The sequence below is a fragment of the Salmo salar genome, chromosome ssa20, assembly GCF_905237065.1.
Source record: "Salmo salar chromosome ssa20, Ssal_v3.1, whole genome shotgun sequence".
NCBI lineage: Eukaryota > Metazoa > Chordata > Actinopteri > Salmoniformes > Salmonidae > Salmo > Salmo salar.
In genome coordinates, this window is record NC_059461.1 from 55,049,465 (window position 1) to 55,064,672 (window position 15,208).

The 15,208-nt window shown below is 45.8% G+C and overlaps 1 protein-coding gene across 1 annotated transcript in view; it reads right to left on the bottom strand.

Annotated features, from left to right (window-relative positions):
- Positions 1–15,208, bottom strand: part of LOC106580828 (zinc finger protein neuro-d4) — a 42,399-nt gene that overhangs the window by 11,988 nt on the left and 15,203 nt on the right. Inside the window, exons 5-8 of the mRNA XM_045703628.1 lie at positions 15,037–15,164; positions 10,151–10,246; positions 6,870–6,948; positions 6,067–6,198 (exon numbers count right to left, since the gene is read on the bottom strand). Coding sequence (XP_045559584.1) covers positions 6,067–6,198; positions 6,870–6,948; positions 10,151–10,246; positions 15,037–15,164 — 435 coding nt within the window. The remainder of the gene's footprint in view (positions 1–6,066; positions 6,199–6,869; positions 6,949–10,150; positions 10,247–15,036; positions 15,165–15,208) is intronic.

Here is a 15,208-nt window from a genome sequence, read left to right on the forward strand (position 1 = left end):
AGAAACCAGACCAAAATAACAGCTAAAGGTGATGGTCGGGGTTGAATAATTATATTGGTAAGTCCAGAAAGGTCTTCACTCTAATAGTAGTCACTCTACTTCCTTACCGTGGTGGGGCAAACTGGCAGACCAAGTCTCAGCCCTGGTTACAGCAAGCAAGGGACTGAGCAACTGGGACTGACTACACATAAATAGATCGCCATTTGAGCTAGACTATAGAATCTAAAGTCAAGTAAAGTCATAGGGGCATTTTCCCAGACATAGATTAAGCCTTGTCCTGGACTAAAAGGCAAACTCAATAGTGAATCTATATTGAAAATGCTTTTTTAGTCAAGATTAGGTTTAATCTGTGTGGGGGAAACCACCCCATAAACTGGTTGTCATTTGGACCATGTTTACTTTTATTTTATATGGTTAGGTACAGTATACATGTTCTGTACTTGTAGTGGTGTAGTGTGCTGATCATGTAGTGTGTTCAGGTGGTGTGTGTTGCATGTTCAGGGTCCGTGGGTCGTGACTGTACTGCCTCGCCCCCACCATCCCGGTCCTCTCTCTCTCTCTGAACCCAGCCTGTATCTCTACTCAGTCTCCTCTATAGGCTACTCTGCTCTGTACCTGTCTGCTACAGTACAGACAGAATGACTAGCCAGGACAAACTCATTTTCACTATTTCACTAATACCATCAAAATCAAATAAATCATAGCATGTTTTAGGGGTTCATTCAGTAGTTTTTACCTGATTAAGTTGATTCATGTCGAAAAAATAACGTTGAAAGTGCAATTTATATTCCTAAAACATAAATTGAAAATTATACTGCTGCTTCCTATTTTTTTATATAGCCGAGTGTCAAAACACCGTTTTTAAATGTCCAAATAAATTCATAATCAATATTCTGAAATAAGTTGTGATATGTTGAAGACTAATAGATACAATTACTCCCTATACACACGTGTCACACTTGTGTTCAGATTACTTGTATTTTGCTAAATTAGTACCTTAAAAGATGCTCACGCATCAAATTTAACAAGCAGTCATTCCAGATTGAAATTGATTAGCTTGTTCTACTGTAATCAATAGCGTGCACAGATGAATCACTCACGTCAATATTGTATGGAAATCAATGGAACTGGGACAATTCACTGCCATTTGCGCTCTTCTAAAGTACAAACCACAACGAACTTGGGTATACTAGATATACCTGTCGATAGATGAGAACCTGTATTTATCAACTCCTCTCCTTGTGAATTTCACCACTACGTTCTCAACCCTGCGACAGACAGGTGAGTATGATCAAATCAACCGGACCAAACCAAAGATATTCATCTGTTTAAAGCAATCGATTTAGGTTCATCTTGATGACTATAAACTTGTACATTAACATCACCAATCTGAGGTTAAAAAAAATCACTAAATTGTATGAGGTGAAAATGCGAGCTTGTGTAAGGAAGTAACACAAACTGTCCACATTAGCGTATTATAAAATAATTTAATATTTCAAAAATAATTCAACAAGTCAATTTTGGATGATAGTGTATGTTGCCCACTCACAAAATATTTCAACAATTACATACAATTGAACTGGGCGCTGTAGACTAGAGCCTCTATAGTGTCAGTGCATCTGTCTGAACGTTCCCAGTCCCTACAATGACACAGGCCCTCCACTGTCACCAGACCCTCATTAAAAGACCACCCTCTCTCTCTTACTGCAGGACTTTCATCACATGTGAACCTGCTGGAACGGAACCAACCAGCACTCCACAGATATCATTCCACATATAGTGTCCTACCCCACAGACAGAGAGAGAAAGAGGGAACAGAGACAGCCAGGACGCCATTTTAGGTTTTAAACGTAATACATTTTGTCCTTATAGCTGATTACAAGGATTCCTTCTCACACTGGCGGACCAAGGCGAGGGAAGCCATTTTGTGAGTGAGGTGAAACTGGGGAGCTTTTTTTTTTTTTTAAATAAATAAATATAGAAAAAGAACAACAGGAACGAAAGAACGCTGACCTTCAAACGGCTCAATTACATGTTACCCCCCTCCATCCCTCCATCCCTCCATCCCTCCATCCCCCCTCCTGCTCTCACTCCTCCGACCGTCTGTCCGTCCAGATAAACCAGACTCGGAATCTCAATTCTGATTTGGGGAGAGGACGTAACAAGAACTGGCTTGACTCTTTCTGCTCACAAAACCAATTTTCAGGTGCACACCAGAGGGCCGCCCTCTAAAGTAAACACCCCTCCCTCCTCTCCATCTCATCAATGCCCAAAACCAGCCCCCACCACCCCTGCATCTCTCACTTTATGAAGAAAAAAAAACTGAGAGGCAGCCATGAATTTTAATGTTGCAGTTCATTTTAACAATCGGCTTCCACTCCTGCAATGGAAATAAATACAGATAAAATGAGGAAAATGATAAGCGATGGATAAGTCATAAGACAAAAGCAGAGAGAGGGAGACAAGGAGAGAAAGAAACAGAGAGAGAGAGATTCAGAGAGAAGCGGGAAAGGAAAGAAAGAAAGCATGGTAAACTGGCGATGAAGAGTGAGGGAGCGAATAGGTAGAGAATGAGAGGGGGAATGTGTGTGTGAGAATCTCATCTCCTAGTGGAATAATCTGTCATTTATCAAACTGATGGAAAAGGGAGAAAGAGAGAGAATGATAGGGGAGGTAAAATAATGAAATAAAAGAGAAGAGACTTTGGATTTCAGCGATCTTCCATTCTCGGTTTCTGCATTTTGAAACTTATATGTCTTAAACTTGATTGCTGACCTGCAAAACATTTTGGGACTATGTCAACAATGGACTAATGAAACAAATACCGAAAGATAGTTTTTGGATGGAGTTTTCCTTTAAATGTGCCTTGTGGAGTGGACCAGGCTTACAGACTCTAGTCTAGAAATATTTTAGGAAGAATATTACATGAATAATGTATGGACCAGTTTCATTATAACCGTTCATATTAATATCATTATTGTATATGGTGTAATATAAAGGAGGGGGTGCATCTGCAACCAACAGATAGAAACATGGACACACACACACACGCGCGCACACACACACACACACACACACACACACACACACACACACACACACACACACACACACACACACACACACACACACACACACACACACACACTAGGCTTCTATTTGCATTTCACAAGAGAATTTAGTTTTGTGCATGTATGTATTGATGTGTGTGTGTGTGTGTGTGTGTGTGTGTGTGTGTGTGTGTGTGTGTGTGTGTGTGTGTGTGTGTGTGTGTGTGTGTAGCAGGAGGAGAAGAGAGGAGGATATTAAACCTCTCAAATGCAGTCATTCTCTTCTCTTTCACCCTGCAGAGTCCTAAAACTGCAGCACGTGCACACACACACACATATACACACACACACACACACAAACACACACACACACATATACACACACACACACACACACACACACACACACACACACACACACACACACACACACACACACACACACACACACACACACACACACACACACACACACACACACACACACACACACACACACACACACACACACAGAGGCATCAGCACCAGGACCCAGTGACGGACAATCCACTAAGACAGGCCAATTTAAAAAAGAGCTCAGCCAATTAAGTCTAGGAGGTAAATGGGTATTTTTCTACAAGGACATTGATGTGGGGACGACTAGAGCTGTGTTTCTGTCTGCGTCCCAAATGACACCCTATTCCCAACAAAGTGCCAATTGGGATGCAACCTCTCTCAGTGTAAATTACCAGCTCGGACATGGAATGTGCTAGAGGAGAGAGGGGGACAAAAAAAGATTCCCCTGCTCAGCCAATTAACACCGTCCAACTCAGGGCCAGGCTAATCAAACAGCATTACAGAAAGCCATGCAGGCAGACAAACATAAACGCTACTACATTGTGCATCAGCGTGTACTTCGCACACTGTGTGCCGCAAAGGACATGTGCAAGTTGCTGTGTAGTAACATTCTGTAGGATACTGCGTCTGACGTGACATGCGAGCGGAGGGTACATGGCATAGTGCAGCATCCAGCCTCAGGGTAGAACACACTGTAACACATGGCATAGTGCAGCATCCAGCCTCAGGGTAGAGGGTAGAACACACTGTAACACATGGCATAGTGCAGCATCCAGCCTCAGGGTAGAGGGTAGAACACACTGTAACACATAGCATAGTGCAGCATCCAGCCTCAGGGTAGAGGGTAGAACACACTGTAACACATGGCATAGTGCAGCATCCAGCCTCAGGGTAGAGGGTAGAACACACTGTAACACATAGCATAGTGCAGCAGCCAGCCTCAGGGTAGAGCACACTGTAACACATAGCATAGTGCAGCATCCAGCCTCAGGGTAGAACACACTGTAACACATGGCATAGTGCAGCAGCCAGCCTCAGGGTAGAAGGTAGAACACACTGTAACACATGGCATAGTGCAGCATCCAGCCTCAGGGTAGAACACACTGTAACACATGGCATAGTGCAGCAGCCAGCCTCAGGGTAGAGGGTAGAACACACTGTAACACATGGCATAGTGCAGCATCCAGCCTCAGGGTAGAGCACACTGTAACACATGGCATAGTGCAGCATCCAGCCTCAGGGTAGAGCACGCTGTACATGGCATAGTGCAGCATCCAGCCTCAGGGTAGAACACACTGTAACACATGGCATAGTGCAGCATCCAGCCTCAGGGTAGAGCACACTGTAACACATGGCATAGTGTAGCATCCAGCCTCAGGGTAGAACACACTGTAACACATGGCATAGTGCAGCATCCAGCCTCAGGGTAGAACAAACTGTAACACATGGCATAGTGCAGCATCCAGCCTCAGGATAGAGGGTAGAACACACTGTAACACATGGCATAGTGCAGCATCCAGCCTCAGGGTAGAACACACTGTAACACATGGCATAGTGCAGCATCCAGCCTCAGGGTAGAGCACACTGTACATTGCATAGTGCAGCATCCAGCCTCAGGGTAGAGCACACTGTAACACATGGCATAGTGCAGCATCCAGCCTCAGGGTAGAGCACACTGTAACACATGGCATAGTGTAGCATCCAGCCTCAGGGTAGAGCACACTGTAACACATGGCATAGTGCAGCATCCAGCCTCAGGGTAGAACACACTGTAACACATGGCATAGTGCAGCATCCAGCCTCAGGGTAGAACACACTGTAACACATGGCATAGTGCAGCATCCAGCCTCAGGGTAGAACACACTGTAACACATGGCATAGTGCAGCATCCAGCCTCAGGGTAGAGCACGCTGTACATGGCATAGTGCAGCATCCAGCCTCAGGGTAGAGCGTAGAACACACTGTAACACATGGCATAGTGCAGCATCCAGCCTCAGGGTAGAGCACACTGTAACACATGGCATAGTGCAGCATCCAGCCTCAGGGTAAAGCGTAGAACACACTGTAACACATAGCATAGTGCAGCAGCCAGCCTCAGGGTAGAGGGAAGAACACACTGTAACACATAGCATAGTGCAGCAGCCAGACTCAGGGTAGAACACACTGTAACACATAGCATAGTGCAGCAGCCAGCCTCAGGGTAGAGGGTAGAACACACTGTAACACATGGCATAGTGCAGCATCCAGCCTCAGGGTAGAACACACTGTAACACATGGCATAGTGCAGCATCCAGCCTCAGCATAGAACACACTGTAACACATGGCATAGTGCAGCATCCAGCCTCAGGGTAGAACACACTGTAACACATGGCATAGTGCAGCAGCCAGCCTCAGGGTAGAGGGTAGAGCACACTGTAACACATGGCATAGTGCAGCATCCAGCCTCAGGGTAGAACACACTGTAACACATAGCATAGTGCAGCAGCCAGCCTCAGGGTAGAGGGTAGAACACACTGTAACACATGGCATAGTGCAGCATCCAGCCTCAGGGTAGAGCACACTGTAACACATGGCATAGTGCAGCATCCAGCCTCAGGGTAGAACACACTGTAACACATGGCATAGTGCAGCAGCCAGCCTCAGGGTAGAGCGTAGAACACACTGTAACACATGGACTCACGCTTGTGGTTGTTCTTGCGCTGGAAGGGCAGGGTGTGTCGCTCAGAGTCCTCCTCTCCCTCCTCGTCCGCTAGGTGTGTGTGAGTGTAGTGGTAGCTCAGGCCCGGGCGGTTTTTATAGCGTTTCCCACAGACTGGAAAACAACCACACACACACACACACACAACATCAAGAGACAGTACTAAATGTAGCCCAATCATCATAACATATCTATACATCAGTAAATATGTGCTCCACTGAAAATAGATACACTCACAATGAATGAATGCTGTATCCATCACTAGCTAATGCCATGTCAGTGTTTTAGTTGGAATATTGCTCTATAGGTTGTTCTATAGTGTTCTGTTAGTGCCTGTTGCTCTAACAGACTCATTTCCACTAGAGGAGTTGTCCCCATAACATTGGCAGTGAGAGAATTGCTTGCTTTGTGCAGAGTGGAGACAGCAGCCATATGCTTGCCAGCGTAGTTTAGACTGCAGTGAGAATGTAGTCTATGGCTCTTAGACATGGTGTGTGTGTGTGTGTGAAGACGTTGAAATTACCAATGCAAAACAGGTATTCCGGCTGAATGACCTATTTGTGTGTGTGTGTGTGTGTGTGTGTGTGTGTGTGTGTGTGTGTGTGTGTGTGTGTGTGTGTGTGTGTGTGTGTGTGTGTGTGTGTGTGTGTGTGTGTGTGTGTGTGTGTGTGTGTGTGCACGTGTGTGTGTGTGTGTGTGTGTGTGTGTGTGTGTGTGTGTGTGTGTGTGTGTGTGTGTGTGTGTGTGTGTGTGTGTGTGTGTGTGTGTGTGTGTGTGTTACTCACTGTCACAGACGTACGGCTTGTCCCTGTCCTCAATGGTGCTGGGTTCTTGTCTCTTCCTCATACCCCCTACACCACAGGCCTGCAGCGAGAACACAGACGGGTGAACGGAGTTCACACTCCACACACACACACACACACACACACACACACACACACACACACACACACACACACACACACACACACACACACACACACACCACACTCCTACACACCATAATCATCTGCTACTTTAACAGGTGCCCCCCTCTCTCTAATCACCCTTTCCTCAGACAGGCGGGGTTGATGACACCTAACAGAGAACTTCAAGCTCCAGTGAACAACATGGCTGTTTGGATGACAGATACAGCGTTACAGCCTGCAGCGAGGCTTCACACAGGACAGTGAGAGAGAGAGACGCCTTTCTGGTCTAATAAGAGTTATTTAGAATGCATCCATGTATACAATCTGATAACTCACTGCATGTCGAAATACTGTGTACTGCATCTAATGCCCACATGATTGTACTGTATCTAATTCCCACACAATTCATACACTACTAACACACTTACAAAAATGACTTGTTTCCACCCTCCATCCCAAAATGTATGAATTGAGTATAGTGAACTGAGATACGAATTGGTATCTGTTTTATCTTTAAAGCTGAGAGGGAAGAAAATATGGCTCCTTAGTACCCAGAGCATGGCTGCTACTGTACCACTGACTGCCTGAGAGAAGAGGAGCGGGCAGGAGAGAGGAGAGGGGAGCCGAAAGGAGAAGAGAGGAGAGCCAGCCAGAGCAGAGGAGAGGAGCTAGAATGGATTAAGGAGCTGCCGATGCTTCCCCTCACCCTCTCAGTACAGCAGGAGGAGAGAGAGGGCTTCCATGAGGAATTGATAGTATTACTTGAGAGGCTTGAGTTTGCATAACTTGCAGTGGGTCCTATGTACTAGACAAGAGAGTCAGCTAGCTCTCTGAAATGGAAAGGGAACTGGAGGGAGGGAGGGAGCCTGTGACTGTCTCATTCAGGGAGATGGATAAGTTCACAGGCTGTTTTATCTCCATTTGATTTGATTTGATTAATATCTCTTTTAGTCATCATTTGGACTAATCTTCCAAGAGTTCTGAAACATTAAAATACACATTTATAATATGATCACATTTTCACATACAGTTGAAGTCGGAAGTTAACATACACCTTAGCCAAATACATTTAAACTCAGTTTTTCACAATTCCTGACATTTAATCCTAGTAAAAAATACCCTGGCTTAGGTCAGTAAGGATCAACACTTTATTTTAAGAATGTGAAATGTCCGAATAAGAGTAGAGAGAGTGATTTATTTCAGCTTTTATTTCTTTCATCACATTCCCAGTGGGTCAGAAGTTTACATACACTCAATTAGTATTTGGTGCATTCCCTTTAAATTGTTTAACTTGGGTCAAACATTTCGGGTAGTCAGTCTTCCACAAGCTTCCCACAATAAGTTGGGTGAATTTTGGCCCATTCCTCCTGACAGAGCTGGTGTAACGGAGTCAGGTTTGTAGGCCTCCATGCTCGCACACACTTTTTCAGTTCTGCCCACAAATTCTCTATAGGATTGAGGTCAGGGCTTTGATTTTGTTGTCCTTAAGCCATTTTGCCACAACATTGGAAGTGTGCTTGGGGTCATTGTCCATTTGGAAGACCCATTTGCGACCAAGCTTTTAACTTCCTGACTGATGTCTTGAGATGTTGCTTCAATATATCCACATAATTTTCCTACCTCGTGATGCCATCTATTTTGTGAAGTGGACCAGTCCCTCCTGTAGCAAAGCACCCCCACAACATTATGCTGCCACCCCGTGCTTCCCGGTTGGGATGGTGTTCTTCGGCTTGCAAGCATCCCCCTTTTTCCTCCAAACATAACGATGGTCATTATGGCCAAACAATTAGATTTTTGTTTCATCAGACCAAAGGACATTTCTCCAAAAAAGTACAATCTTTGTCCCCATGTGCAGTTACAAACCGTAGTCTGGCTTTTTTATGGCGGTTTTGGAGCACTGGCTTCTTCTTTGCTTCTTCCTTTCAGGTTATGGCGATATAGGACTCGTTTTACTGTGGATATAGATATTTTTGTACCTGTTTCCTCCAGCATCGCCACAAGGTCCTTTACTGTTGTTCTGGGATTGATTTGCACTTTTCGCACCAAAGTACGTTCATCTCTAGGAGACAGAATGCGTCTCCTTCCTGAGCGGTATGCCAGCTGCGCGGTCCCATGGTGTTTACACTTGCGTACTATTGTTTGTACAGATGAACGTGGTACCTTCAGGCGTTTGGAAATTGCTCCCAAGGATGAACCAGACTTGTGGAGGTCTTGGCTGATTTCTTTTGATTTTCCCATGATGTCAAGCAAAGAGGCACTGAGTTTAAAAGTAGGCCTTGAAATACAATCACAGCTACAAATGATGTCAATTAGCCTATCAGAAGCTTCTAAAGCCATGATATCATTTCCTGGAATTTTCCAAGCTGTTTAAAGGCACAGTCAACTTAGTGTATGTAAACTTCTGACCCACTGGAATTGTGATACAGTGAATTATAATTGAAATAATCTGTCTGTAAACAATTGTTGGAAAAATTACTTGTGTCATGCACAAAGTAGATGTCCTAACCGACTTGCCAAAACTATAGTTTGTTAACAAGAAATTTGTGGAGTTGTTGAGAAACAATGTTTTATTGAATCCAGCCTAAGTGTATGTAAACTTCCGACTTCAATTGTAGATGGTGGACAATCTATTCCTAGTATTTACTGGATGTCTGTCTATTACCAACTGAATACTGTTGTGAATAGAGTTTGGCTGTTTTAAATGGTGTATATTATGAAATAAAATAAGCATGTTTATTTAAATTATCTTGTTGATTGATGACCAACCAACAGCATTGAGCATGACTACAACAGAATAACCACATCTCCACCTTAAAACAATCCTTAATGGTATTTCTATAACACTTCGTTAACGAGAAGTTGAAACAGAAAAGAGAGGATGTGTGAAATTAAAGTAACATTTCAAACACAGTAATATTTCAAATAGACAGGATGAGTGAAATTATAATATGAGTGAAATGTGAGAAGGAAGTTTAGTTGGACCAGTTTTGGTATCCTCGAGGATACACCCTGTACATGCAATGAAACTGCAAGCTGAAGTATCAGATCTTAACTCATAGCACTTGTGTATTTGCAAGAGGACAAAGTTGCCCCTTGCAGTGCCAACAATACAGGGACAGTAAGTGGCTGTACGTTCCTGTGCGTTTCCCTTGTCTTACCCGTCCTTCGCGGTTCTTGCGGTTCTTGCGTTTGGGGACGTCCTCTTCCATCTCCTCCGCTTCCAGTTCATGGGGGAAATCACCGACCAGCAGCTTCTGGAGCAGCAAACACACCAGAACATCAGAGGAGATATCAGCAAGGAGGAGCTCCAGGGAGTGCTGAAGCCCTCTCCAGAATAAGCCTAGCGCCCACAATAAAGAATGCTCAGCTACCCCAGTGAATTCCTGCTGCTGCAACTGGATAACAGTACAATATAACAGGGACTAGGTCATACATGGGATACAAACAAATAGAGAGATACAGAGAGAGAGAGAGAGAGAGAGAGAGAGAGAGAGACATGCAGAATTCTGCAAAAACATCCTCCCTGTATAACGTAAAACACCAAATAAAGCATGCAGAGCACAATCAGGCCGATTCCCGCTAATGATCAAAATCCAGAAAAGAGCCGTTAAATTCTACAACCACCTAAAAGGAAGTGATTTCAAAACCTTCCCTAACAAAGCCATCACCTACAGAGAGATGAACCTGGAGAAGAGTCCCCTAAGAAAGCTGGTCTTGGGGCTCTGTTCACAAACACAAACACACCCCACAGAGCCCCAGGACAGCAACAGCAACACAATTAGACCCAACCAAATCAACAAAGACAAATTGGAACGAATTAACAAAAAAACAGAGCAAACTGGAATGCTATTTGGCCCTAAACAGAGAGTACACAGTGGCAGAATACCTGACCACTGTGACTGACCCAAAATGAAGGAAAGCTTTGACTATGTACAGACTCAGTGAGCATAGCCTTGCTATTGAGAAAGGCCGCCATAGGCAGACCTGGCACTCAAGAGAAGACAGGCTATGTGCACAATGCCTACAAAATGAGGTGGAAACTGAGCTGCACTTCCTAACCTCCTGCCAAATGTATGACCATATTAGAGACACATATTTCCCTCAGATTACACAGACCCACAAAGAATCCAATTTAGATAAATTCCCATACCTATTGGGTGAAATACCACAGTGTGCCATCACAGCAGCAAGATTTGTGACCTGTTGCCACAAGAAAAGGGCAACCAGTGAAGAACAAGCACCAATGTAAATACAACCCATATTTATGTTTATTGATTTTCCCTTTTGTACTTTAACTATTTGCACATCATTATAACACTGCACATAGCCATAATATGACATTTGAAATGTGTCTATTCCTTTGAAACTTTTGTGAGTGTAATGTTTACTGTTAATTTTGGATTGTTTATTTAAATTTGGTTTATTATTTATTTCACTTGCATTGGCAATGTAAACATATGTTTCCCATGCCAATAAAACCCTTTGAATTGAATTGAATCGACAGAGACAAAGAGACAGAGACAGAGAGAGAGATAAAGTAAGCCCAAAGGACAATCATTCCATTAGACCAGTAAGGGTGGCCTTCCTTCCTTTTAACACAAACATCCCCCATGTTACAACTGCTAGTGACCAGGAGAACACTGTGCTGTTATTCATGCACTCCTAAAATGTAGGAGTGAAAGAAACACTTCCTCTCATCGGCAAAACAAGTAGCAACATATTCCGCAAAATAAAAAGTACAACACATGGGTCTGTGAAAGAGAGGTGACAAAAAAACAAGTGTCACAAAAGAACAAACTCTAAAGGGAGCATATGGAGAGAAGCTGTAATGGAAGAGGAAGCCAAAGCCCTCCTGTGTTAGCTTCCTGCTGGGTACGGCAGCTAAGCGAGGCCCAGGGTCAGAGGCCTACCCACAGTGGAGCCCTGGGCCTGCTGCGTGGGCCATTTATTGAAGTGCTAATTGGCTAATTGTCGACCTTAGGGAAGGAAGACTGTCACGTCTGGAGCAGGTGGGGTAGGGACTGGAGACAGAGCTCACAGAGAGGAGATGACAGCTCATCCGGAAGAGGAAGCAGGCACACACACACACACACACACACACACACACACACACACACACACACACACACACACACACACACACACACACACAGAGAGAGAGAGAGAGATTCAGAAACACACATACAATACATACACACACACACACACACACACACACACACACAAAGATATTCACACATACAGTACCCACACCAACAGACACTGATGCTCGCTCAAATACACGGACACACACACACACACACACACACACACACACACACACACACACACACACACACACACACACACACACACACACACACACACACACACACATCAATGCTCTCTCTCTCCCTCCCTCCAAAACACACACTTTCTCTGGGGAGGAGGAGAGGAACTGGGCCAGTGGGGGTGTGTCATGGCTGCAGGGGATGTGTCACTGCCAACCAGAGTCCCTGATACTACAGACAGGGCCATGAGAGGGAGGCAGAGAGAGAGAGAGAAAGAGAGGGAGAGAGTGTGGGAGAGAACCAGAGATGGCGAGAGAGATGGAGAGAGAGAACCAGAGAGAGCGAGAGAGACAGAGGGAGAGAGAGAGTGAACCAGAGAGGGAGAGACAACTAGGGAAGGAGAGAGAAGGGTAGAGAGTGAGGGGAGAGACAGAGAACCAAAGAGGGAGGGAGGGAGAGAGAGAGAGAGAGAGAGAGAACCATAGTGGGAGAGAGAGAACCAGAAAGGGAGAGAGAGAACCAGAGAGGGAGAGACAGAACCAGAGAGGGAGAGACAGAGAACCAGAGAGGGAGAGAGAGAACCAGAGAGGGAGAGACAGAGAACCAGAGAGGGAGAGAGAGAGAACCAGAGAGGGAGCGAGAGAGACAGAGGGAGAGAGAGAGTGAACCAGAGAGGGAGAGACAACTAGGGAAGGAGAGAGAAGGGTAGAGAGTGAGGGAGAGAGAGAGAGAACCAAAGAGGGAGGGAGGGAGGGAGGGAGGGAGGGAGAGAGAGAGAGAGAGAGAGAGAGAGAGAGAGAGAGAGAGAGAGAGAGAGAGAACCAGAGAGGGAGAGAGAGAACCAGAGAGGGAGAGAGAGAACCAGAGAGGGAGAGAGAGAACCAGAGAGGGAGAGAGAACCAGAGAGGGAGAGAGAGAACCAGAGAGGGAGAGAGAGAACCAGAGAGGGAGAGACAGAGAATCAGAGAGGGAGAGACAGAGAACAAGAGAGGGAGAGAGAAAACCAGAGAGGGAGAGAAAGAGAACCAGAGAGGGAGAGAGAGAGAACCAGAGAGGGAGAGAGAGAGAACCAGAGAGGGAGAGAGAGAACCAGAGAGGGAGAGACAGAGAACCAGAGAGTGAGAGAGAGAGAACCAGAGAGGGAGAGACAGAGAACCAGAGAGGGAGAGACAGAGAACCAGAGAGTGAGAGAGAGAACCAGAGAGGGAGAGACAGAGAACCAGAGAGCGAGAGAGAGAACCAGAGAGGGATAGGCCGAGAGAGGAGAGTAAAGAAACTACACAGCAAGTAGAGGATTGGATCAGAGGGATCCAAGGTGAAGAAGTAGAGGAATGGGTCAGAGGGATCCAAGGTGAAGAAGTAGAGGAATGGGTCAGAGGGCTCTAAGGTGAAGAAGTAGAGGAATGGGTCAGAGGGATCCAAGGTGAAGAAGTAGAGGAATGGGTCAGAGGGATCCAAGGTGAAGAAGTAGAGGAATGGGTCAGAGGGATCCAAGGTGAAGAAGTAGAGGAATGGGTCAGAGGGATCCAAGGTGAAGAAGTAGAGGAATGGATCAGAGGGCTCCAAGGTGAAGAAGTAGAGGAATGGGTCAGAGGGCTCTAAGGTGAAGAAGTAGAGGAATGGGTCAGAGGGCTCCAAGGTGAAGAAGTAGAGGAATGGATCAGAGGGCTCCAAGGTGAAGAAGTAGAGGAATGGGTCAGAGGGCTCTAAGGTGAAGAAGTAGAGGAATGGGTCAGAGGGCTCTAAGGTGAAGAAGTAGAGGAATGGGTCAGAGGGCTCTAAGGTGAAGAAGTAGAGGAATGGGTCAGAGGGCTCTAAGGTGAAGAAGTAGAGGAATGGGTCAGAGGGCTCTAAGGTGAAGAAGTAGAGGAATGGGTCAGAGGGCTCCAAGGTGAAGAAGTAGAGGAATGGGTCAGAGGGCTCCAAGGTGAAGAAGTAGAGGAATGGGTCAGAGGGCTCCAAGGTGAAGAAGTAGAGGAATGGATCAGAGGGCTCTAAGGTGAAGAAGTAGAGGAATGGGTCAGAGGGCTCCAAGGTGAAGAAGTAGAGGAATGGATCAGAGGGCTCCAAGGTGAAGAAGTAGAGGAATGGGTCAGAGGGCTCCAAGGTGAAGAAGTAGAGGAATGGGTCAGAGGGCTCCAAGGTGAAGAAGTAGAGGAATGGATCAGAGGGCTCCAAGGTGAAGAAGTAGAGGAATGGGTCAGAGGGCTCCAAGGTGAAGAAGTAGAGGAATGGGTCAGAGGGCTCCAAGGTGAAGAAGTAGAGGAATGGGTCAGAGGGCTCCAAGGTGAAGAAGTAGAGGAATGGGTCAGAGGGCTCCAAGGTGAAGAAGTAGAGGAATGGGTCAGAGGGCTCCAAGGTGAAGAAGTAGAGGAATGGGTCAGAGGGCTCCAAGGTGAAGAAGTAGAGGAATGGGTCAGAGGGATCCAAGGTGAAGAAGTAGAGGAATGGATCAGAGGGATCCAAGGTGAAGAAGTAGAGGAATGGGTCAGAGGGCTCCAAGGTGAAGAAGTAGAGGAATGGGTCAGAGGGCTCCAAGGTGAAGAAGTAGAGGAATGGGTCAGAGGGCTCCAAGGTGAAGAAGTAGAGGAATGGGTCAGAGGGCTCCAAGAGAGCATGACAAAGGGAAACTAGAACATGCGTGTGTATGTGTGTGTGTGTATGTGTGTGTGTGTGTGTGTGTGTGTGTGTGTGTGTGTGTGTGTGTGTGTGTGTGTGTGTGTGTGTGTGTGCGCGCGCGCAGGCCACCATGAGTGATTCTAAGCTCCTCTTACCTGGCACTCGCTCATAGGTTCCTCTTCCTTGGTCTCCACCTTCTTGTCCAGAGTCTCTCCACTGAGCAGTGATTCCAACACCGGCCCCTCCGGCAAGCCCCCCTCCTTCTTCAGAGACGCCTCGTAGTCTAAACACACACACACACACCATACCGTACGTTACAGTAACCCT